Source organism: Dipodomys ordii, unplaced genomic scaffold (genome assembly GCF_000151885.1).
Source record: "Dipodomys ordii isolate 6190 unplaced genomic scaffold, Dord_2.0 Scaffold109, whole genome shotgun sequence".
Taxonomy (NCBI): domain Eukaryota; kingdom Metazoa; phylum Chordata; class Mammalia; order Rodentia; family Heteromyidae; genus Dipodomys; species Dipodomys ordii.
Genome location: NW_012267325.1, coordinates 3,021,006 through 3,046,121, shown reverse-complemented (window position 1 = coordinate 3,046,121; position 25,116 = coordinate 3,021,006). Strand labels below are relative to the sequence as shown.

Below are 25,116 nucleotides of genomic sequence, written 5' to 3'. Positions count from 1 at the left end.
GTAACAATGTTCAAGAGGAAGTGTACTCATTACCTCACTCATGTAACTGTAACCCTCTGTATAGTATCTTTACAATAAAAAAATTAAAAAAAATACTATTCATATCTATGTTTGTGTGTGTGTGAGAGAATCCTGGGGCCTGAACTCAGGGCCTGGCCACTGAGCCACAGCATTACTTCGAGCTTTTCTGATGTCTAATAAAATGTTCATGGACTTTCCTGTCTGGGCTGGCTTTGAACTGTCATTCTTACATCTCAGTCTCCCAAGTAGCTAGGATTACAGGAGTGAGCCACCATTGCCAAGAAACTATTCATTCTCTGTCTGTCTGTCTGTCTCTGTCTCTCTCTGTGTAGGTGTGTGCATGCTGGTTCTGGGCTTGAACTCGGGGACTTGGGTGCTGTTCCCGAGTTTTTTTGCCCAAGGCTAGTATTCTATCACTTGAGTCATAGCTCCACTTCTGACTTTTTGGTGGTTAATTGGACATAAGACTCTCATTGAATTTCTTGCTTGGGCTAAACTATGATCCTCGTATCTCAGCTTCTCATGTAGCTAGGATTACAGGGATGAGCCACTAGTGCCAGCTTAACTACTCAGTCTTCAAAAGGAAATTCTGGCAAATCCTACAACAGGGATGAATCTTGATAGGAAAAGGACAAGTATTATTAAATTCTACTGAAAGAACGAATGGTTAGAATGAAGGTGCCTGGTATGGAAGAGAGAGCAGTAACAGAGTTCTTGCTTAGTGAGTTTAGTTTGTCCTGCAACATCAGAAAGTTCTGTGAATGGGTGATGATGATGGTATATACGCAATATGAATCAATGTATTAATACCATTGAACTACACAGGTAATACATCTCTAGGACCACAACAAAAAAATACTTTATTTATTTTAACTTATTATACCTGATTCTATTTGAAATAAAACACAGAGGAAGAGTTTAAGATGATCTAAGCTGCAGGACATAAATAAAACCCATGTGCTTTGTTCTATTACCTATTACCTTTTGTTTTTCTTACAAACAAAAATTAGGTTAAAAAGGGAAAAACCACTAACTTTTTTCAGGTCTTTCCACTTCTTTATACATGGTATAATTTCATTCTTTCTAGTGGATAAGTAAAATTCCATTGTGTATACTACCACATTTTCTTGATTCATTTGTCAATTGAGGGTGGTAAAAGGAAACACATACACTCTAAATCCTGGTATGCAACAGCTGGAGCTTTTGTCAACCTATCTCCATGATAGAGATAGCAGGAATAAAAAGGAATCCATGGGCTGAGGGAGAACATTTGCTTAGTATGTATGTGTAAGACTCTGGGCTTCTTTGCAGATGAAAAGAAAAGAAACACAAATGGTACATGCAGTAAGTAAATCAAAAGTAGGAGTTGCTTTTTATATTCACTGGGAGTAGAAGTCAAGGCCAAAATAATTTAAGTCATAGAAAATATCTCTAGTGGCCTGCAGCTTGTGGCTGTATAGGTTGTAAGATAAAAATCTACCTTAAAGAAGATAGGAAAAAGTTCCACACATGATAAAATAACAAAGACTGCATTTATTTACCTGCTATTATCAGCTAGAAAATATGTACTTTCAGATATTGGACAGATAGCCCGAGACTACACGTACTCTCGCACTGAGTGTGGAAACAAATTAGGCTCTAAAACAGAACTGGCTTAATAATAAACATTTCTGATAAAATCTATTAACAAGGTATCATTTGAAGTGCAGAAGTCTTTATTTAAATTGGACCTGTTTGGAAGACATGAATATGAAAGACTATAATGTGGACATAAATTTCACTTTGTATGCAATGAATTGACTTTATAACTTTAAGGCTCATAAGTATTATTCAAACATAACAAAAATACCTGTTTTTTCCTAGATCTCTGCTTTTGGGGACTTATGCAATGAACCTCTGCAGCGTATGATCTCTTACTTTCACTGGTTCTTTTGTTTTCTTTTTTCCTTTTTCCACCTAAAAAAATAGAAAAATAATCATCGATATTGTTTCAAATGAGAAGACAGAAAAGCTAAAATAATCTATAAGTAAAAGGGATTAGGAAGATGGTTGGACATAAAGATCAGTATACAAAAAGCAATAGAAACAGGATATGATGCACATGTCTATAATTCCAGCACACAGAAGGCTGATGCGGAAAATCAGGTTCAAAGCCACCTGGGCTACATAGCGTATTTTTTGTCTAAAACAACAAAACAAAATAGTACTTTTATACACCAACAGCAAGTAGCTATCTATACTAGTAACAAAAGTAATAATTTAAGCAGTAACTGTAAAAGTGATGCAAGACTTGTATGAAGTAAACCAAATTTTTCATATATGCAGATTAAAGATATATCAAGTTCTCACATAAGTAATCTATTGTTATAACATGAATTTAAATAAAAATTTCAATGGGGTTCTTTATATAGCTTAAGAAGAAACTTCTAAAATTACTCAAGTTGGGAAAGGTACTTCATCAGGGTCCCCGTGCAAGCCTGCAGATTTTGTTGAATATATAAGGCTTATTCATTTCTTGTATTATACAGCATCGCTAGTGAGATAAGCAATTAAGCAAGTGAGGGAAATCAAAGCATGACCATGGGCTTGCTCTCTTCTTGGGGGAAAGAACTGGTTTACTATTTGTTAATGTTCCGGGGCTTACTCAAAAAGTGTTAGATGGGAGAGTGTCTAGCAAGATGAGGTCATATTTTCAAACCCTAGTACCAGGAAAAAAAAAGAGTAACAGTGGTGAGCCCTTGGTGCCCAGTTCCTCAGGCAAAATAAAACCTGTTCCTCACACTTCTGTGGGCCCACTGCATTGGGAATAGGACTTGGGATAAGGGAATCAGCACAACTGCTCTGACACCATGCAGTCATTATGCTGCACTAAACTCTCTTAACACTCAGTAAGTTTATTTTTTATTTTTTTATTTTTTTTTTGGTCCCGTTGTGGGGCCTGAACTCTGGGCCTGGGTGCTGTCCCTCAGATCTTCAGCTCAAGGCTAGCGCTCTACCACATGAGCCACAGCGCCACTTCTGGCTTTTTTTCTTTTTGCTTATGTGGTGCTGGGGAATCGAACCCAGGGCCTCATGTGTGCAAGGCAAATGTTCTACCACTGAGCCACCTTCCCAGCTCTGACATTCAGTAAGTTTAAAGTTTACCTCTGACACCTAGATGGGTAGCAGGTTTATTACTTATAATCCTCTATGGTTGAGTTTTCATCCATGAAAATACAGATGATCAAAAACACTAAGAATAACCAACCGAGAAAAAAAAAAAAGAGTAAGCTCTGTCGGGTTGCCAGTGGCTCATGTCTGTAATTCTAGCTACTCAGGAGGCTGAGATCTGTGGTGTAAAGCCAGCCTACGCCCAAATGGCTGTGAGACTCTTATCTCCAATTAACCTCCAGAAAACAGGAAGTGGTGCTGTGGCTCAAGTGGTAGAGCTAGCCTTGAGCTGAAGAGTTCAGGAACAGTGCCCAGGCCCAATATTCAAGCCCAACAATTGGAAATAAACAAAACAAAACAAAACCAAAACTAAAAATCAAAAACCAAAAAAACACTAAGCAAAGATACTTCTGAAGAATAGTAAGACTGCCCTAACACATATTTATCAAGTGATTACAAAACTGCAGTATTTGAGACAATACATTTTGTCATCTAGGGCTGAATCATAAGCATAGAAGATGAGATATAAACTAAATTCATAAAAAATAAAATAGCAAAAACTTTCCTTAAATTTGGGAAAGCTATAGTCACCCAGGAGGGGAGATAAGACCAGAAAAAAAAAACCTATTTCATATTACGGTTAAAATATTAAGCATACAGAACATGAGAGAATTCCAAAAGCTGTAAGAGAGAAGAATGAAGTCATGTATAAAGGAAAACCCATCATAGTAGTAGTTTTCTCAACAGAAATTTTACACACAGAAGAGGAAGCTATTATAATCATGAAAATAAAGCTCACTTTCTAAAACTGAAGATAAATGAGGAAAAAGAAGAACCATATTTTTCAAACACAGAACATAATACATACATTTCAGTAATAACTGGTATTAATGGTCACAATTCTCCAATTTCAAGATATTGACAGGACTCAATTGTTTGTTGCCTAAAAGGAACACATTTCACTGACGAAGTAAAAGGAGGAAAAAAGATATTCCAAGCAAATGAAGACTGAAAGCATGCAGAAGTAGCTACATAAATATCTGAGAAAGCACCTGATATATATCAGATTTAACAACTATAAATACACATACCAGATGCTAGTCCATCCAGTTTTACAAAACAAATGCTAAGTGACATAAAAGCATGAATTAACCCCTATCATTAGGAGACAAATCATACAGGTAAAAAAAAAAAACCGATCAACAAATTTTGCCTAACAGATTATCTTCAGAATATTCACCCAATAGCTGCAGAATACACATAGTTCTCAACAGACCAGGACCTTCTCTAAAACAGATTAGGACATTAAGCAAGTCTTAATAATGCAAGAAAATGGAAGTAATTTCCCTAGAAGTGAATGAAAATGAAAACAGAATCCATACAAATTAATGGAAGTGGAGCTAAGATGGAATTTAATAGCTATAAATTGCCTACATTAAAAATATGTCAAATAAATAACCTATAATGCACCTCCCAGGCTTAGGAAAAGAGTAAGACAACTCCCAAATTAGGAGAAGAAATAATCAGTTGAAATTAACTTAAAAAAATATAGTAGGTGGCAGTAGATGGCAGATCAGCAGTATCTGCCATTTTCACTGTGAATGACAATCTGGTAACACAGAAGGGACTAGACTCTGAAATGAGAAAGAGTGAAAAGTGGAAGAGAACCAGAAACCAAAATGGAGGTGACAGGGTGGCAAAAACAACAATGAAACAACCCCAGCAGAAAAGAGGCATCAAGGAATCTGAGCCAGTTTCCAGCTCCCCCAACTAGGAGGGGAAATTTATTCAATATAAGGTAAAAAATCACAGAGTCCTCCTATAAACTGTTCACTCTACTTGCAGGAGAAGTTCACATAGCCCACAAGCCCTAAAACCCTAGTACAGGAACTTGTGAGGCAGGACTCCCTGCAGTATATGAGACTCACTAGCCTCCATGAAGGAAGGTGTTTGTGGCCCCTGATCTTGGAATGCAACAGTGAGTCATCTTGAGAGCTTTGTTGGATTGAGCTCCTCTGGAGGCCTGGGAGTGTTCACCTGTTGTTATTTCCTATATCACACCTGGATGTACGTGTTTCTTTTCTTTTCTCTATTGTTTTTTTTTTCTTTTTCCAGAACCGGGGTTTGAACTCCAGACCTAGCACTTGCTCAACTACACTCTAACACTTAAGCTACACTTCCAGACTTTAAGTGTGAAGATGAAGTCTCCACTGACTTTCTTCATTTTGGAAATGGAGTGTACCAGACTTTTCTGCCTCAGCTGGCTTTGATCTTTGATTCTCCAGATCCTAGTCACCTGAGCAGTAGGATTACAGGTGTGAGCTACTAGTGCCCAACTTGAATAGATACTTTTCAAACGAAGTGTATAAATGGTCAGTAAATGCATGAAAAAAATATTCAAGATCCTTAGCGATCTGGAAAATGTAAATCAAAATGACACTGAGATTCTACTTCACACCAGACAAAATGGCTATAATCAAGAAAAATTCTAGCAAGGATGTTGGGATAAACAGTGCTGATAGGAATGTAAATTAATGCAGCCACTATGGAAAACAGTTTGGAGGTTTCACAAAATTGAAAGGGCTAGAATGAGCATGGTTCAAGTAGTAGAGCACTTGCTTAGTTATTACAAGGTCCTGAGTTCATACCCAATACCACTAAAGGGAAAAGAAGTGAAAAATAGAACTTTATGATCTAGCCACACCAATTCTGGATCTACACTCAGAAGAACAGCCTAGCTGACAGATGAATGGATAAGTAGATATACATATGGATTTTCAATTTATTAGAACTAAATTAGGTCATTTACTGGAAATGAATCATGTTAAGTGAAATTAACCAACCCCACAAAGATAAATATCACATTTTCTCTCATTTGTAGAAAACAAATCATTAGGGGGTAACAAAACAATTGGTGAGGTAGATGGGAAAGGAAAAAAAGGGCAGGGATAAAGGGATAAGAAAGCATAATATGATGGCCAGTCCTGGGGTCTTGAGTGATTTCCCAGGGCCCAAAAAAGGGACTGAGTTTCCAGAGCCCTGAAGACAAGGGGTAACACACCAAAATATGGACTCATTTTCACTCCACTTTCATTGGCCAAGCAGCAGCCAAGAACAAAGGCCGTATCTCCCGATACCTCACAAACAAATGCAGTATTGCCTCCCGAATTGATTGCTTCTCTGAGGTACCCACAAGTGTATTTGGGGAGAAGCTTCGAGAACAAGTTAAGGAACGATTGTCCTTCTATGAGACTGGAGAAATTTCATGGAAGAATCTGGATGTTATGAAGGAAGCAATGGTTCAGGCGGAGGAAGCAGCTGCTGAAATTACTAGGAAGCTTGAGAAACAGGAGAAGAAACCCTTGAAGAAAAGCAGCGACTGGCTATGCTTGCCATGGCATCTCCAGAAAATAGCAGCAGTACTCCAGAGGAGAATGAGGAAACACATGAAAAACCCAAAAAGAAAAAGAAAAAGCCCCAGGAGGCTCCTCAAAAAATAGGATGGAAGAACCAGAGCCCTCTGTATCTTTCTCCAAACCCCAAAAAAGAAAGCTTTTTCCAAGGAGGAGTTGGTTAGTAGTGATCTTGAAGAGAGAGCTGGTGGCAGCCCAAGTCCTCCCAAGAGGAAGAAGCAACCTAAGGGAAGTGGCAAATGAACCTGAAGAGGCAACCAGCCTCCCTGTTCCCAAGAAAAAGAGGAAATTCTCCTCCAAGGAGGAGCCAGTTAGCAGTGGACCTGAAGAGGCTGCAAAAGTAGTGCCAAGAAAAAGAAAAAGCTCAGCAAAGCATCCCAGGATTAGAATGGACATTTCCTGGGGGGGAAGGGCATGCCCCAAGGTGACATTTCTCATCCCATGTCCTAAACCCCAATAAAGACAAATAAAAAAAAAAGAAAGCATAATAAAGGGGTTGGGCAGTGGTGACTCACACCTGCGATCCTAGCCACTTAGGAGGCCAAGATCTGGTTGAAGCCATTCCAAACAGATGGAGTCTATGAGATTCCAAAATAACCAGGAATATGTCCAGCTGGAGGTGTGGCTCAAGCAGTGGAGCACCAGCTGAGCAAGCAATTGGAGCAAATGTTCAGTCCTGAATTCAATGCCCAGTATTACCAAAAAGAAAAAAAAGGAATAGAGAATGACTGAAAATAGATTATGCATGTTGGACTATAAAATTTAATATATGCCAATAAAATATTAAAAAGAATTATAAACTGATTTTAAGAATGACTCTATTCATCTACATCTATCTATCTATCTATCTATCTATCTATCTCTCTATCTATCTATCTACCCACCCCACCCACTTACCCACCCTACCTACCGTGCTTGTGATTAAACCCAGAGCCTTGTACATGCTAAATAACTGTTTTACCACTAAGCTACAGCTCCAGCCCCAAGAAACCTTTTACTTTTCTTTCTTTAGACACTGTCATTTCTTTTTAAAATACAACTATAATGTAATTATAAATGCTATATAGTCAATCATTATTCACAGATTCTATTGAAAGTCTACCTAGACTGAAAGTCTAACTTCCAAATCAATACTCATGGGACTTTTCAAGGTCATTGGTGGCCATGTAAAAAGGCAGCAGAAGTTTGAGTCACTGGATAATTACAGTCACAACTGATGTCAAAGAAGGTAATATCCTGCCTTTTTTTTTTTGGGGGGGTCCGGTTGTGAGGCCTGAACTCTGGGCCTGGGCACTGTCCCTCAGCTCTTCAGCTCAAGGTTAGCGCTCTACCACTTGAGCCACAGCACCACATCTGGCTTTTTTTTCTTTTTGCTTATGTGCTGCTGAAGAATAGAACCCAGGGCCTCATGCGTGCAAGGCAAGCGCTCTACCACTGAGCCACCTTCCCAGCCCAATTTTTGTTTGTTTTTATACTAGTTAAACTTGCATCTTTTCTGTGGTGGGCTTAGTAATGCTTTTTTTTCTCCTCTTTTGAATTTTTATGCTTTTTGTTAGTGATTTCACTGGTTTAAAATTTCCAAGTTTTCCAAGTGTAGAACTGAAGTGTTGTCTAATGTCTCTCTGTGTGAAGACTACCATGAAAGCATGTATATTGCTGCTGTCAGTGACTCAGTGTTAATTGTTTCTTTAATAAGAAACATATAAAACAAGATTCTTGATCAGTTGATAAAAATACTGTGGCTCAAAAGCTCAATGGAATCTAGCCCTGTATTTTCTTCTAGAGGTAATGATTTAGTATTTACTAATTCAGTGCCCTTAGAAACTTTATAAGCCAATGGGCTGGGAAGGTGGTTCAGTGACAGAGTGCTTGCCTTGCATGCATGAGGCACTGGATTCGATTCCTCAGCACCACATAAAGAAAAAAGCCAGAAGTGGCACTGTGGCTCAAGTGGTAGAGTGCTAGCCTTAAGCTGAAGAGCTGAAGGACAGCACCCAGGCCCAGATTTCAGACCGGACCCTCCCCCCCCAAAAAAAAAGAAACTTTATAAGCCAATAATTATTTATGAATAATGAGATTCTATTATATTTATGTTTCAGAGAAATAACCACTTCAAGTTGCTGAATGCAGTGAAGGTAGAAAAGCAGTGCTATAGGCTAGAGGCATATAGCTCAAGTGACAGAATCCAAGCGAACTCTGGGGAAAGATCCCCCTTACTATCACAGTAAAAACTCTAACCCAGGCAGTCAGAATAGATAAATAAAGTATCTAACTCTGAATCAGAACATTTAATTATTGTGCTTTCATTTTCTTAAGTACATACTTTTTGTGTTGTACTGATGAGGTAAACAGTTGGATCATTTCTGAAGGCAAACCATCTCCCCATTTCTAAAACTACAGTAATAATACTTACTTTGAAGAGCTTCCACTTTCTCTTCTTTCTTACTAACGTACTGTTGACTGCTTCCAAGTGATAACTTTGATAAAAAGAGATCCTTGTGAGACCTAAATGAAACACAAAAGATTGTGTCTGATTAAAAAAAGAGCAGCAAAGTATGAGAAAAAAGGAAGATGGCTTATCTTTCGTTGTTCTGAGATTTTTCTTCTCTGTCCTGTTTCCTGTGATGCTCTTGCTTAGTACTCTAGGTTAATATTGAGTCTCTTAAAATTTCTGGTGTCCTATGTGAAGTCTTTTGAGGAACCTCCATACTACTTTCCAAAGTGGTTGAACAAGTTTACATTCCCACCAACAATGAAATAAGGTTCCTTTCTGTCCACATCCCCTCCAGCATCTGTTGTTGTTAGAGTTCTTGATTTTTGCCGTTCTTTCTGGAGTGAGGTGGTATCAAAGACTTCACATAGAACTCCCCTATGACCCAGCAATCCCACTTTTGGGCATTTACCCAAACGTTTACAAACAAGACCACACTAAAGCTACCAGCACAACTATGTTTACTGCAGCATTATTTACCATAGCTAAGATATGGAACCAACCCAGATGCCCCTCAGTAGATGAATGGATCAAGAAAATGTGGTATATATACACAATGGAATTCTATGCCTCCATCAGAAAGAATGACGTTGCCCCATTTGTTAAGAAATGGAAAAACTTGGAAAAAATTATATTAAGTGAAGTAAGCCAGGCCCAAAGAAACATAGGTCCCATGGTTTCCCTTATTTGCAATATCTAGTATATGTATGAGTCAAGCGGAAAAGGTCAGATAATGTGATGTCAGGAAAATGAACCCTTAGATATGTATTTTAATGTTTTTTTCTTTCATGCATGTGTTTCTAACGCATTTATAAGATTATCTCTTTGTTGCTTTGTATGTCCCTCCCCCACAGTATAACCCCTGCTTTCACTATATTTGATGTCAGTATAACTTGTGGAGGAGATGGGGAAAAACCAGTTGTTTAAGGATACAGGTGGACCTGTTGCAACAATGAGAAGTACAAGTTGTCATGTCCAAAACGAGCTTTACAATGTTGGTGCGGGGTGGGGGGGGAAGGGGGGTGAAGGAGAAGGATTGGGATTGGGGGGGAGGGGGGAGGCTGGGAAGGGATGTGAAGGGTAAACCAAAGGAGGAGGTTGCAATGCTTGGTAAGAAATGTACGCATTATCCTGCCCATGTAATTGTAACCCCTCTGTACAGTATGTTCACAAATAAAATTAAATTAAAAAAAAATTCTGGTGTCAAGAGCCTTCTCTCTTCTTTTCTGAATCTTTCTTACTCAGGAATGAAGATTCTATTAGCTTTGCAAGTCAATGGTGGAAAAAAAATCCTCAAGCTACAAAGCATTAACTCTTTCCTATAGCTTCTAAACTTCTTTCCCAAAGAAAATTTCAAAATTCTACCATTGATGGCAAATATCTGATTATTTTTACAGCTTCTAGAAAAGGGCTTTAAAAAAATAAGATTGGCCGTGTAGAAATACTGAATGTGAAATATTTTAAAAACCCTATAAAATTAGTATTATTTTAATTTCATAAAGGAGCAAACTAAGACTCAAAAAACACTCTGCCTGAGCTGAGACAGCTGTATTATCCCCCCAAATGAGGGCTCTTTTAACTACACTTTTATTCCTAAACACTCTCAATGCAACCAGCTAGTTCTTTTCCTTCTTTCCTCCATCCCCAAACTTTCTACTTTACTCTCTAGAATGCTATTCGCAACCTCTCCACTGGTTTTTCTAGAACTGGCTTCTCCTAATACCTCCTCTTGGGAATCATATTTTTCTCCTTTGTGACCTCCTCCAGTGGAGACCAGCTTAATCTTCCATCTTTATAAAGTCTTAGACATTGGTTTTTGTAGTTTTTCATTTGTTTTTGTGGAATTGGGGAGCAAACCCAGCGCTTCATGTATGCTAAACAAGGATTGTACCACTGATCTACAGCTCTAACTCCAAGTTTTCATTTTCTAATTTGTACCTCCATAGAACTTAATCCTTGAGGACACAAGCTACTGAGATTCATCACCCTCTATCATTCTTCATAGCTACCTACTATTCTTCCAAGTACTTTCTATCACTCACAGACCTTGCCTATAATGAAGCACTGCTATTATGAATGACTTCAGGGACTAATGGATAAACTCTCGTATCCTGGGCTTATCAATTCCTCATTGCCAATGAACGATCTCTTCCACACCAACTCAGCCACTCTTTCCCATGGTTCCACTCAGCATCCTAATTGACCTATTTCTGAAATAATTCATGCAGACTTTCTGTCCTTTGGACATTGTTATATTGTCTGCCACCTAATTTCTGATAGATCAAACGAAGGTTTTCAGACCGGACTCAAGTGGCTCACTTCTGTAATCCTAGCTACTCATGAGGCTGAAATCTGAGGATCCCAGTTCAAAGCCAGCCTGGCCACAAAAGTCTGTGAGACTCTTATCTCCAATAAACTACTCAGAAAACCAGAAGTGGTGCTGGGGCTCAAGTGGTAGAGTGCTAGCCTTGAGCTGAAGAGCTGAGGGACAGTGCCCAGGCCCAGAGTTCAAGTCCCACGACCGACAAAAAAAAAAAAAAGAAACCTTTGAAATGGGGTGGGGGCATAACTCAGTGGTGCACAGCATTTGTTTAGCATATATGAAGCTCTGTGTTTGAAAGAAATGAACTTCATAGACTTTGCAGTTGAGTGAGACACAGACATTAAGTAGTTAAGCTACTAAGTTCTTAATTGTTGTGTTATTTGGCATTGTGGGAGCCAAAAAGTAGCAGCTCTAATAAACAGAGGGCCAGAAGACTTCACACAATCATCTTTGTGATTGGCAAATAAGAGCTTGCCTTGGAAAGAATAAATAACCCAATTAAAAGGAACTAAGCAAGGGTAAAGGGTATTATTTTAGAGATGTTCTATGTTGCTATAAAGTATCATGTATGTGGACAAGAAGGATAGGAACTACACTTAATGATAAGATTGTATGAGAGTCTCCCTTATCCACAGGAGCTATGTTTTTAAGGCCCCAGAGGACGTTTGAATCCAAGTGCAGAACTAAATTATTTTCAGTAGTTTATCTATAGTTTCAATGGTCAGTTGTCAATTGCAATTTGAAAATACAGATGGAATAGTATAGAAATAAATGATTCATTTAGATTTAAATTATGTATCTGAGTACTATGATGAAATCTTACACTTTCCCTGCTCCCTCCTGCTTGGGATATGAGCTGTTTGCTAAGTGTATCTATTCTGTATATACTACCTATCTGTTAGTCTGTTAATAGCTCCCTTGTTTATCAGTGCTCAACTAATGCTTTAAGACAGGAATGGTACCAAAGTGCAAAAATAGTGATGTTGTCATTTAATACATGCTAAAAGAAGCTGTAAAGTGCTATATGTGAACAGGTAAAAACTATATACTTAAGAAGGCAAGAAAACCATATGCCAATGCTAAGCTCTCCTATAAATACAAATGTACCTTGAAAAAGATGATATAAGGTTTTATTTTTTTAATCATGCTGAGTTTTTTGATGTACTTCAAACTGGAAAAGATTCTGGTACAATGAATGATATGCACTTAAGATGAAAAGGCATTAAATTTGTGGGTGGAAGACATAAACAGGAAACATGTCCTGTTTGAAGGCAAAATGTTGCAACCAAAAATATTGCGTGTAGAGTACCCCCTTTAATTCACAGGGGCTATGTTCCATGGCAGCAAATCTTTCAGTTCGAGGTACTACACCAAAACCAGCAGAATTAGTTCTTGGCTGGTTTGTTTGAGAAAGGGTCTTTCTACATACATAGCTCAGACTGACTTCAAATTTGAGGAACCTCCTCCTGTCTCAAGCTCCTAAGTGCTGGATTATAAGGCTACACCACTATACTCAGCAATATCTCTTCTTTCTGTAAAATTTAGACAGAAGAAAATAATATGTGTAACATTAAGGCTTAGTATAGTCAACAGAGATGCCTTTCTTTCCTTAGTAGGGCAAGGGTTTTTGATGTGCCACTTAAAGGAATGCCATACAGCTTCTCTGTGGCATATTTAAATTGCTAACATCAGTGTATTTTGAGACCATTGCTAAATGTTACAGTACTTCAATAAGGTTATCATAAATCCAACCAAATATAATCATCAGTAAGAAAACACACACAGGACTCGATAATTATCTTTCAAAATGGCTCACTAGCATCACTTTTACCTAGAGACAGAACATTCCTAAACAACAACAAAAATTAATAAGTTTACAAACCTTTTTCCTTTATATAAATCAACTTCAGTTTCCATTTCAATGTTCTTCTTATTGGGCTTAGCTTGAGATGTCATTATTCTTGCCTTTTCACTTTCTACTACTTTTGTTGCTGCCTTTAGGAAGGTTGTACATACAGAGGAGAAAGAATGAGTTAAGAGATTTTAAACTAATAGAATTAAATTAAATTTGTTGGTAGTCATAGCTGAAGTATCTGTTCAGTCTATTAAAGGATACCATTTAAATTTCAACAGAAGTATGACAATGCATAGAGCTACTTTAGCTAACTAATTGGTTAATAGGCATTATAGAAGGAGTCTTCCCTAGTAAATAGACATGATGCTCTCTAGGCAATTTTAAGATAAAATTTAAAAACTTTAAAAAACAAAGTTCCAGCTGGACACCAATGGTTCATATCTATAATCCTAACTATTTAGGTAGGTGGCTGAGATCTAAGGATTGCTATTTGAAACCAGCTGAGATAGGAAAGCCTGTTAAGACTCTAATCTCCAATAAACTACCAAAAAGCCAGAAGTGAAGCTACGGTTGAAATGATAGAGTGGTAGCCTTAAGCACAAATTTCAAGCCCCAGGACTGACACCAAAATTCCAGTAAAATAAATAAAAACATAGAAGTGCCAGGTATTCGGAGTTATCTTAAATTAATCAGGACTTTTTCTATTATAACAGCATACTGTTAAAACTGTAAGGCAAAGACAGAATAAAAACATCATTCAAAAAGTTTTTAAGGGGGCTGGGAAGGTGGCTCAGTGGTAGAGCACTTGCCTTGCATGCTCGAGGCCCTGGGTTCGATTCCTCAGCACCACATAAGCAAAAAGAAAAAAGCCGGAAGTGGCGCTGTGGCTCAAGTAGAGCACTAGCCTTGAGCTGAAGAGCTTAGGGACAGTGCTCAAGCCCAGAGTTCAGGCCCCATGACCGGACCCAAAAAAAAAAAAAAACAAAAAGTTTTTAAAGGACTGAACCTGATTTTACTTTTCCCTAAAAATGTTTAGAAACTTATTTAAAACAAAATGTTTTCACTTATTTATTATTCTTCAGTTAAGTTTTTCTCTAAATCTAGACTCTACTGCAAGCATTCTTTCATAATATTTTGTCTTAAGTCTATTGTTAGTCCTTGAAATAATGTGTATACCTTCATTAGAAAAGTTGATGATTTTTCATTTACCACATAGTTCACATAATTCTTAATTTTTTCCATCATGTCGTTGTAGCTGAAGTGTTGAAAAAAGGAGTGGTATGTAGCTTTCTGAGAGATTATCGTAAACAATTTCCTTTCTAAAGACTAAAGGAAGCAGAATGTATTAATAAATACAAATTTAATTTTAAATACAAGACATTTTGGTATATATTATTTGATTGAAAACAATTAAATAATAAATATTACATACATATCTCTCCTATAGAAATATGCCACATTCATCTTTCCTATCTTTGAATATGCTTAATTCATTCCAGTAAGTTTTTAATATTTTAAAATAAATGAGGGCTACTGACTTTAATCACATCCCACCCCAGACTACTAATGATCACATAAACTCTAGAAAGTGTCCATGCACACATCTGTAATCCTTGCACTCAGGAGGCAGGAGCAGGAAGTGTCACTGGGATACATGGGGAGACCCTGTTTCAAACAAAACAAAAACTCTAGAAAAATAAGCAAATCCTAATGGCTTCTCTATGCTTATGCTGTGTAATGTGTGGTTGCTGAAACCTTTACAAATGGGTAGTTTGAAGTCCAACATACTGTAAGTACAAAACAGATACAAGGGGCTGGGAATGTGGCTTAGCTGTAGAGTATTTGTCTAGCATGCATGAAGTCCTGGGCTTGATTCCTCAGTACCACATAAACAAAAAAAGCTGGAAGTAGTGTTGTGGCTCAAGTGGTAAAGTGCTAGCTTTGAGCACAACAAAGCTCAGGGTCAGTGCCCAGGCCCTGAGTTCAAGCCCCAGGACTGGCAAAAAAACAAAAAAGCAAACAAAACAAAACAAAAAAAACCCAAAACCGATACCAGATTCAAAGACTTGATACAAAAAAAGGATACATAAAATATCTCAATAATTTTTTGTACTGATTAGATATTAAAATGACATTTTAAAACATATGAGATTAGCATACTTTGGCTTCCATTATTCTTCAGTTTTCCTCTTTTCACATAAACAATTCTAAAATGCTACAGTTTTAATTTAAACAATTACCGTATATGAATCTGGGTCACCAAATATTCGTTCAAATACTTCTTCTGCTTCCTTAAAATTGCCATTTTCCAGACAAACAGCTACTGCCTTAAAGACAAGATGACAAATACATACCTTAGACTGCTTTTTAAAATATCCCGTAACTGATTATTAACATAACTCAGATTAAGGCTAAAATATCCCAAATGTTTTATGCTGTTTAACAATTTTATTTCACAAATGGCATAAAAGATAAAAATATAACTGGCTTTGAAAAATGAAAAAAATATGGTCCTGTATATACTAATAAATGATCAGCATTTTATCTTTAATCTGTGTAATTAAAAGCAGAAATTAATAAATAAATTAGAAGCAAAAGGGTATATATTTAGGATCCACTTAAATATTAATTTTGAATAAAAGAGAAATGAGAGGAGGTATTTGACATAATTGGGATACATATGCCTCAGGATCCCTGAAAAATCTACTAGAAATCTACCAAGTCAGGTGACTTTGAATTATCATTTTATATACTAGCCTTTCTTATATAACACGTGGTTAAGACATGAAGCTACCATTATCATGTGGGTATCTATATAAACTTGGCAGGTTACTTAAAGTGTTTCTTTATAGAAAGATGGTATAGAAAGATGATAGGAGTCAGGCACTGGTGGCTCATGCCTATAATCCTAGCTACTCTGGAGGTTGAAATCTGAGGATTTTGGTATAAAGCCAATCCAGATATAAATCCAAAAGACTTATCTTCAATGAACTTGCCTAAGGGTAAGAAGGTAAGTAAGTGTGCCAGACCCCGAGTTCAAGCCCTAGTACTGGCACACACATACACATACATGCACGTGTGTGTGCAAACACACAGATTCTACACTAACTTCATGGGCCTTACAAGATAATTAAACACTAGTATTTTATAGGACTTATAAGAAGATTAAAGAGTAATATATAAATATGCTTAGAATGTTTACCTGGCAAATACTATGAAACACATTAAAATATGCTACATACTTAACTGTCATCAAGTCAACTTTATAGAAGTGTAGTAACAAAGGTCAGCTTTCTATAGAGCCCCAGAAGATTTGGATAACATAAATCTGTCTCAAGTAGAATTATTATTATTTTTTTTTTTGCCAGACCTAGGCTTGAACTTGGGGCCTTTCTGATATAACATGTGGTTAAGATATAAAACTACCATTAATCTAGGTAGCTATATTAACTTGGAAGGTTATTTAACCAGCTGGATTTTCAATTCTGTCTAACCTTTGGGGGGAAAAATATAATTCTAAGCCAGATGACAGTGGCTCATACCTGTAATTCTAGCTACTCAGGTGCTGAATTTTGAGGTATGCGGTTTAAAGCCAACCCCAGACATGAAAGTCTCTGAAACTATCTTCAATTAATTACCTAAAAGCTGGAAATAGAGCTGTGGCTCAAGAGGTAGAGTGCTAGCCTTGAGCAACTAAAGCTAAGGGACAGCATCTAGGCCCTGAATTCAAGCCCTAGGACTGACACAAAACAGACACACAAGTAATTTAAATTCTAAAAAAATTGATGAAAATTTTATTTAACTGAGAAAGTCCCTATTTTCTCTGACTGGTAGCAAACATATTTCTGCTCCTATTAGACCTTTTGAGTTTTTCTTCCTTTTTTCTTGAACTAAATTATACCCTTGTTCACAAATATAATCCTAGCTACTCAGGAGGCTGAGAAGACTGTGGTTCAAAGCCAGCCAGGACAGAGAGTCTATACAACTCTATATATTTTTTCTTTTTTTTTTGCTGGTCATGGGGTTGAACTCTGGGCCTGGGCACTGTCCCTCAGCTCTTCAGCACAAGGCTAGAACTCTACCACGTGAGCCATAACACCACTTCTGGCTTTTTCTGTTGATGTGGTGCCGATGGATTGAGCCCAGGGCCTCATGCATGCGAAGGCAAGCACTCTACCACTGAGTCACATTTCCAGCCCTAAAACTATATTTCTTATTAGCCAGCAAAAAGCTATGTTAGAGCATGGTTCAAGTGGTAGAGTGCCCACCATGAACAAAATAGCTAAGCAAGCAGTGAAGGGTTCAAGCCCTAGCATTGGCAACAATATATTAAATATATCTATCTATATCTCTAGCTATCCACCAATTGCTTGGATATAAAGCAACAGAAAACTGGAAGTAGCACTGTAGCTCAAGTGGTAGAGAGCTTGCTTTGAGATGAAGGACAGTGCTCAGGCTCAGAGTTCAAGCCCCATGACCAGAAAAAAAAATCAAAAACAAAAAAAACAGGGGGTAGAAGGAAGGCTAAGTTGTAGATCAACAAGCAAAGAGGTCTGGCGTTCAAGCCACTGGAGCAGAAGGGGAAGAAAAGAAACTGGAAAAGCACAAGTCACTAGATGAGCTGGTAATGTTTAAACTTTTAAACAGATGCAGTGTATTTTCTGTAATATAGGCAATATTTTTCTAAGTAAGAAATATTAAAAAAATATTAAGTTCCAGGTCTAGGAGCTCATGTCATGACAATAAGCCAAAAGTGAAATTTCTCAAGCAAAGAATTTACTAAATTTACTCTGGGTTTACTAATTTTTACTAGGTTAATCTAATTTTATTTTGGATGTTAGATATTTACATTAACTAGCAAAATACTAACTAAAAGCAAAAAGTAATATTCATACCTGAACTTTAATTAAATTTTGTATTTCTTCATGAAGTTTATTTTGCTCCTTTTCAATTGAAGTCCAAATCATCAGGGCTGATTCCAAGGGTGTAATACGTTCATCACTTTCAAACTGTACACCTTTAAAAAAAAACAAAGCAAAGATAAGTAACTTAGAAGTTAAACAGACCCTTACTTTTGTCATTTTTTGTTTTTTTTTTTGGGTCCGGTCGTGGGGCCTGAACTCTGGGCCTGGGAGCTGTCCCTCAGCTCTTCAGCTCAAGGCTAGCGCTCTAACACTTGAGCCACAGCGCCACTTCCAGCTTTTTTCTTTTTGCTTACGTGGTGCTGAGGAATCGAACCCAGGGCCTCATGCATACAAAGCAAGCACTCTACCACTGAGCCACCTTCCCAGCCCCAATTTGTCCATGTTTTTGAAAATGTATTCCTTTACAAAGTTATTGAACATACACTATGTGCGAGAAAGACAAGGTCTTATTATATAGTCAGGTTGGCCTTGAACTCATGTTCTTCCTGACTCAGTCTCATGACTGACATTTCTCACCACACCTGGCTCACACTTTTCTTTATTAAAATATGGATTCTTCCTAGGATTTAATAGATTTAAAGGCTAAAAGATTATTTATTTCATATGAGGTGTCACAGAGACAGAATTCTATGCTTCATATAAATGTAAGCACATCATAATGAAACTCAAGATAAAGCGTAACAAAAAGAATGGTGATTATAAATACTGTTTTGTAGAACCTTTGTGAATATTTAATCTAACTGCACTCTTGTTAATATTCCCTAAAATCTATAATCTTAAATTCATTCAATACCTATTATGTATAGGTACTCACCTAAAACTAAGATTCTCAAGAAACTTAAAAAATTATCTATTTTTCCTTTCTTCTGAGGGGTAGAGGCAATACTAGGCTGGCATTCATCCCACTTGAGCCATGCATCCTTTCCAGCTGTTTTGCTGATTAGTCTAAGACTAAGACTAAGAGATAGAATCTCTCAGACTTTTTTCTGCCCAGGCTGGCTCTGAACTGAGACCTTCAAATTTCAGCCCCCTAGGAGCTGAAGTTTACAGGTATGAGCCATAGTAATGCCTGGCCAAAGTACCTATTCTTATGATGCTTAATAGCTAATGGTAGAGACAAGTAATACAGGAACTACATAAAATAAAAATGGTAATACTGGTGATAAAGAATGACAATCAAGGGAAAATTCTTTTAGAAAAGGTAACTATGGAAGGCTTCTCTGAGGAAGTGACAGTAGAGCTGAGACAAGTATAAAGCAGAAGGAGCACAAGGTCAAAACAAAAAATATTCTAGAAACTGGGTATGGTAGTGAAAGCCTACTAAGATGCTGAGGCAGGAAGATCAAAAGGTCAAGGTCATCCTGGCTACAGGAGCTCTATGCTAATGTGAGATACATAGTGAGACTCTGAGAAAAAGAGAAGGGAGGATAGAAGAGAGAAGGGGAGAAAAGAGGAGGGAAGGAGAAACATTTAGGGAAAAATGGCATGTACGAAAACCCAGAGGAAGAGTTTGGTATTTCAAGAGTAAAAAGGTCAGTTTGTTAGAACAGTGGGCAAGTTGGACACAGTTCATCAGAAAAATGACATGAAGAGAAGTAGGTGACTGTCCAATTTAGAATTTACGTTAAAGGAAGAACAAGACTTGCCAAAGGACTGGATGTAGAATGTGAGAAAAAGCAACAGAGTATTATTAAGCTTTGTTTTTTTTGTTTTAGCAGTCATGGGGCTTGAACTCAGGGCCTGGGCGCTATCCCTGAGCTTTATCGCTCCAAGTTCCCACTCTACCACTTTAAGCCACAGTGCCATTTTCAGTTTTCTGATGGTTAATTGCAGATAAGCATCTTATGGACTTTCCTGCCCAGGCTGGCTTTGAGCTGCAATGCTCAGATCTCAGCCCCCTGAGTGGCTGTGATTACAAGCATGAGCCATTGGTGCTGGGCTTGCACTAGCGTTTGTTTTTTTTTAAGTATTGCAATTTTCTTTCTTTTTGTTTTTTTATTGTGAAAATACCATACAGAAGGGTTACAATTACATGGGCAAGATAGTGAGTACATTTCTTTCTTTTTTTTTTTTTTTGGGGTCCGGTAGTAGGGCCTGAACTCTGGGCCTGGGCACTGTCCCTCAGCTCTTCAGCTCAAGGCTAGCGCTCTACCACTTGAGCCATAGCTCCACTTCCGACTTTTTTCTTTCTGCTTATGTGGTGCTGAGGAATCGAACCCAGGGCCTCAGGCATGCAAGGCAAGCGCTCTACCACTGAGCCACCTTCCCAGCCCAGTGAGTACATTTCTTATCAAGCATTGTTGCCTCCTCCTTTGTTTCCCCATACCATCCCTTCCTCTCTCCATACCCCTACCCGCCTACCACCACCTCCCACCCCCCACTTCACCCCCCCATCTCGCCAAAGTTGTAAAGTTTGTTTTTTGACATAAAATCTGGTACATCTCATTGTTGTAATGGGTCCACCTGTAACCCTATTTAAATAGTTTGTTTTTTTCCTTCCCCTCCAGAAATTATATCAACATCAAATACAGTGAAAGCAGGGCATATTCCCTGGGGGAGGTACATACAAAGCAACAAAGAAATCATCTTATAAATATTTTGGAAACAATTGCAAGAAAGAAAAAAAACATTTGAATCTTTATCTTGGAGTTCATTTCGCCTAACATCAACTTGTCTGACAGTTTCTGTTTGTCTCAGACATATACTAGTTATTGCAAATAAGGGAAACCATGGGACCTATATTTCTTTGGGCCTGGCTTACTTCACTTAATAGAATTTTTTCCAAGTCTTCCCATTTCCTAACAAATGGGGCAATGTCATTCTTTCTGATAGGAAATTATTTCACATCTTAGCTTCAAAATTTAAATAGCTAAGTTCTACTGGCTCATGTCAGTTATCCTACTCAGGAGCTGAGATCTGAGGATTATATTTGAAGTCAGCCCAGGCAGGAAAGTTTACAAACTCATTTCTCCAATTAACCAGCCAAAAGCCAGAAGTGGCTGTACACTGGTGGCTCATACCTGTAATCCTAACTACTCAGGTGACTAAGATCTGAGGATGATGGCTCAAAGCCAGTCTAGGCAGGAAAGTCTGTGAGACTTTTATCTACAATTAACTCAGAAAACTGAAAGTGGAGCTGTGGCTCAAAGTGGTAAAGGGCTAGTTTTGAACGAAAAAGCTCAGGGACAGTGCCCAGGCCCTGAGTTCAAGCGCAAAAACAAAATCCCTTAAACTTTAGCCAGTGGCTGATGGCTCACAACTGTAATCCTAGCTATTCAGGACGTTGAGACCAGAGGATCATGATTTAGAGATACTGTGGGCAGAAAGATCCATGAGTCTGCATCTCCAAAATAAAGAGCAAAACTAAGATGGGTTGGAGGCATGGCTTATGTGGTACAGTACCACCCGAGCAAGTGAAATAAGCATATGTGATGCCTTGAGTTCAACCTCTGGTACCAAGAAAAAGAAAATTAAACATTTACTTCCAGGTAGGATGTAGATTACAACAGACAAACTCACCTGTTATAAATAGCAACCCCCCCCAAACCCAAACAAACCCCCTCCCACAAAACTGAGCAGTAACTTAGCCAGCCATGTGAGTGTTTTACCTTTCAGTGAAGCTATCCAAGCCACCCAAGTTGATATTATGTGGAGGATACACAGGCTATCCCTTATAAGGCTACGTAAATTGAAGATTCATGAGAAAGACAAATAGTTACTTTTTAATTAACTAAGTTTAGAAATAGCTTCTTATACTCTGATTTTTGCTGTTTTTTTTTTTGTTTGTCTGTTTAGAACAACATTTTACTATATGGTCTGGCTGGCCTTGAACTCTCAATTCTCTAACCTTAGCTTTCCAAGTGTTGGAGGTACAGGTATGTACCTAAACCTGGCTAAAACTTGGTGGTTTGTTTTTAAAAAGAAAACTCAAACAAGCTAAAGGTTGAGAATTACTGCTTTAGAAGACATTTTTAGAAGATATTTTTCTTTCCTCAGATGATTATATGTGCATAAATTAAGCATATATTTAACTATACAAACATATTACATATGCATGTACATATAATGTATAAAATATATCACACACATTTATAACTGACCTATATATACATATATGTATGCAAACATATGTATAAATGCACACATACACACATGTCTATACACATGTGTACATGTATGCATGTAGACATATATACACATGCATCTATATGTATATAGATGTGTGCACATATATACATATATACATGTGCATGTATAGGCCAGATATATGTAGGCAAACTCAAAACAACAAAGCAATGAAGATACAGCTCCTATCTGTTTCTTTTCATTGCCTTATATTTAGACATAAGTTAAAATTTCAAATATAAGAAAATAAAACCCACATATTTACCAAGGGATTTTCCTGCTGCAATTCTTGTCAAAAACTGACATATGTATATAGTTCTCAACTGATAGGTTGTAAGACTAGATAGTCCATGAATAATAGCTGAAAAAGAAAAAAAGTGAATTTTATTAAAATAAAAATTAAATCCAGTAGTCTCATGGTGATTTGCTCAGTATTAGGTTACAAATGGCTTACAAAAAAATCATAACTTTAGGCATAAGTTTTAATTAGCCAGTTACACAAAATTAGAACAGAAAAATATCTTTACACGTTCTTATGGCAAAATAAAATGACATGCACTCTACTAATCAAAAAAATTATATATACTGTAAAATGAATGTGTCATAGCACTAGTTTGAAACTTATTTTATGCCATAAAATTCTTTTTGTGCCAGGACTGGGCTTGACTCAGGGCTTTGAACTAGGATCCTCAGATCTTAGCCTCCTGAAGATTACAGACATAAGCCACCTATACCCAGCTCTCAAATTCTTCATTATAGAAAATATTTTACATTGTATCTGTCAGGTTTCAGTTAAGTAACATTGCTTGGTTCACAAAATTATATGCACTTAAAAATACATTTATTTTTATTTATCTCCCAAATATTTGAATGCCCACTGTCCCTGCCAGTGAATACGTACTCTAGTGAAGAAAGTATATTCCTGGATCTCAATAAGCTAATAATACTATGAATAATCTGAAACAAATGACTAAGCTACTGAAGTAAAAAATATAAAAACTGAAAAAAGATGCTTAAAGCATCTTTTGGAAGGACTGTCACAAAAAGCTTAAGGGATTAATTTTGAGCTAAGAATGGAAAATACCATCATTAGTATTGTACTTCACCCAGGGCTTAACTGGTGTATATAAAAAGATTGAATTAGCAAATTCAAATGTTCAGTAACCATTAAGCAATTAAGACAATAAACACATTTACCTATATTTCCTCAATTCTACAGTAGCATAATCTTTGGCTATAATAGACATTATATGGAGTAAATATAGTTGTAATAGTATTAAATAAGATTTGTAGCTATACCAGATACCTAACACTTGCTTCTGCTGATTTTTTAACTTGGACCCAAAAATAAACTAAAAGTAGGAAAAAAGTCAGGCATCCCACCCTCCACTTTATATAAAAGTCCTTGACCCTATGCCATTCTTTCCTACAGTCAATCACTTAGCAGCTAAGTTGGAATCCTGGAGACCAGACCATAGGCCAGGCCTGAATAACTCTTGCCTTGATAATTCCCCACCTGACTATCCTAAAACAATGAATTTGCCAAGACTACTTGGGACTGCTGCACAAAACTCAGGAGCACAATGGACGGACTGTTTAACAATTATTTATACCTCTTCCTCAAATTCTTTCCCTTAATGTTAAACCAATTGTCTGCTCTGGTAAGAGAAAGGAGGTTGGGGTCTTTTCTCTGCCCTTCACCAATATCTGTTATTTGGTATGTTGGGGCATTTGTCTGAGTTGTAAGGGAACTCAGTCACAAGAAACAGAGAAGCCACCACTTACAAGATTAAATTATGAGTCTTTACTGGAGAGCCAGAGGACTGCTGATAGACTCCTGTTTCGAAGCCCAGAAGCTGGATTGAAGCTAGCACAAAGCTTACATAGGCCAAAACCACATAAATTGTGTGGAATTAAACCTAACAAAAGTGTTACACATGAGCAAAGCAAACCAGATGAGTACACTTAAACCTAACAGAAAAAAAAAAAAAAAACATCTACAGAAACAATTAGGGGAAATCAAGGGTCAGTTATCTAGGGGAAGCATTGGACCCAGTCTCTTGCCTTCAGCTGGCCTTGATCTATGAAATCCAGGAGTTTGGGCCTGGATCCTAAAATCTCCTGAATACAAAGAACACAAACTTATGCACAATTTAAACACAGACCACTAAATATGCACTGAACTCTACTGCCAGCTAGTTTGTGTTAGGAGCTGATGCCTGGGGGATAATAGCTGGTCACTAACCCTCAAGAAAGTTCTAGTCTGACTTGGGACTGAATTTGACATAATTAGAAAAAATTACTCAAATGACTAAAAAAATTTTTTGTTTGTTTTGCCATCCTGGGGCTTGAACTCAAGGCCTGCACACTGTCCCTGAGCTTGTGTTCAAGCTAGCGTTCTATTACCTGGGCCACAGCACCATTTCCAGCCTTTTCTAGGTAGTTTACTGGAGATAAGAGTCTCATGGACTTTCCTGCCGAGGTTAGCTTTAAACAGGGATCCTCAGATTTCAGCTTCCTGAGTAAGCTAGGATTATAGGCGCCCAACCTATGACTAAAATTTTAATAGTACCTGAAATAGATGGTCACTAACCCTCAAGAAAGGGTTAGTGGGAGTAAATCTGTTGACTTAAATAAATAAATTGCTAAATTACAGACTGAGGGGCTGGGAAGGTGGCTCAGTGGTAGAGCGCTTGCCTTGCATGCCTGAGGCCCTGGGTTCGATTCCTCAGCACCACATAAGCAAAAAAAAAAAAGCTGGAAGTGGCGCTGTGGCTCAAGTGGTAGAGGGCTAGCCTTGAGCTGAAGAGCTG

The 25,116-nt window shown here is 37.6% G+C and overlaps 1 protein-coding gene across 2 annotated transcripts in view; it reads right to left on the bottom strand.

Moving 5' to 3' along the window:
• The window catches only part of Terf1 (telomeric repeat binding factor (NIMA-interacting) 1), a 30,355-nt gene that overhangs the window by 2,047 nt on the left and 3,192 nt on the right, over positions 1-25,116 (bottom strand). Inside the window, exons 2-8 of one of the 2 annotated variants that reach the window (XM_013028460.1) lie at positions 22,569-22,664; positions 18,149-18,270; positions 15,494-15,580; positions 14,430-14,579; positions 13,281-13,393; positions 8,998-9,089; positions 1,871-1,977 (exon numbers count right to left, since the gene is read on the bottom strand). In XM_013028460.1, coding sequence (XP_012883914.1) covers positions 1,871-1,977; positions 8,998-9,089; positions 13,281-13,393; positions 14,430-14,579; positions 15,494-15,580; positions 18,149-18,270; positions 22,569-22,664 — 767 coding nt within the window. The remainder of the gene's footprint in view (positions 1-1,870; positions 1,978-8,997; positions 9,090-13,280; positions 13,394-14,429; positions 14,580-15,493; positions 15,581-18,148; positions 18,271-22,568; positions 22,665-25,116) is intronic. The other variant, XM_013028461.1, reaches the window with a different exon arrangement.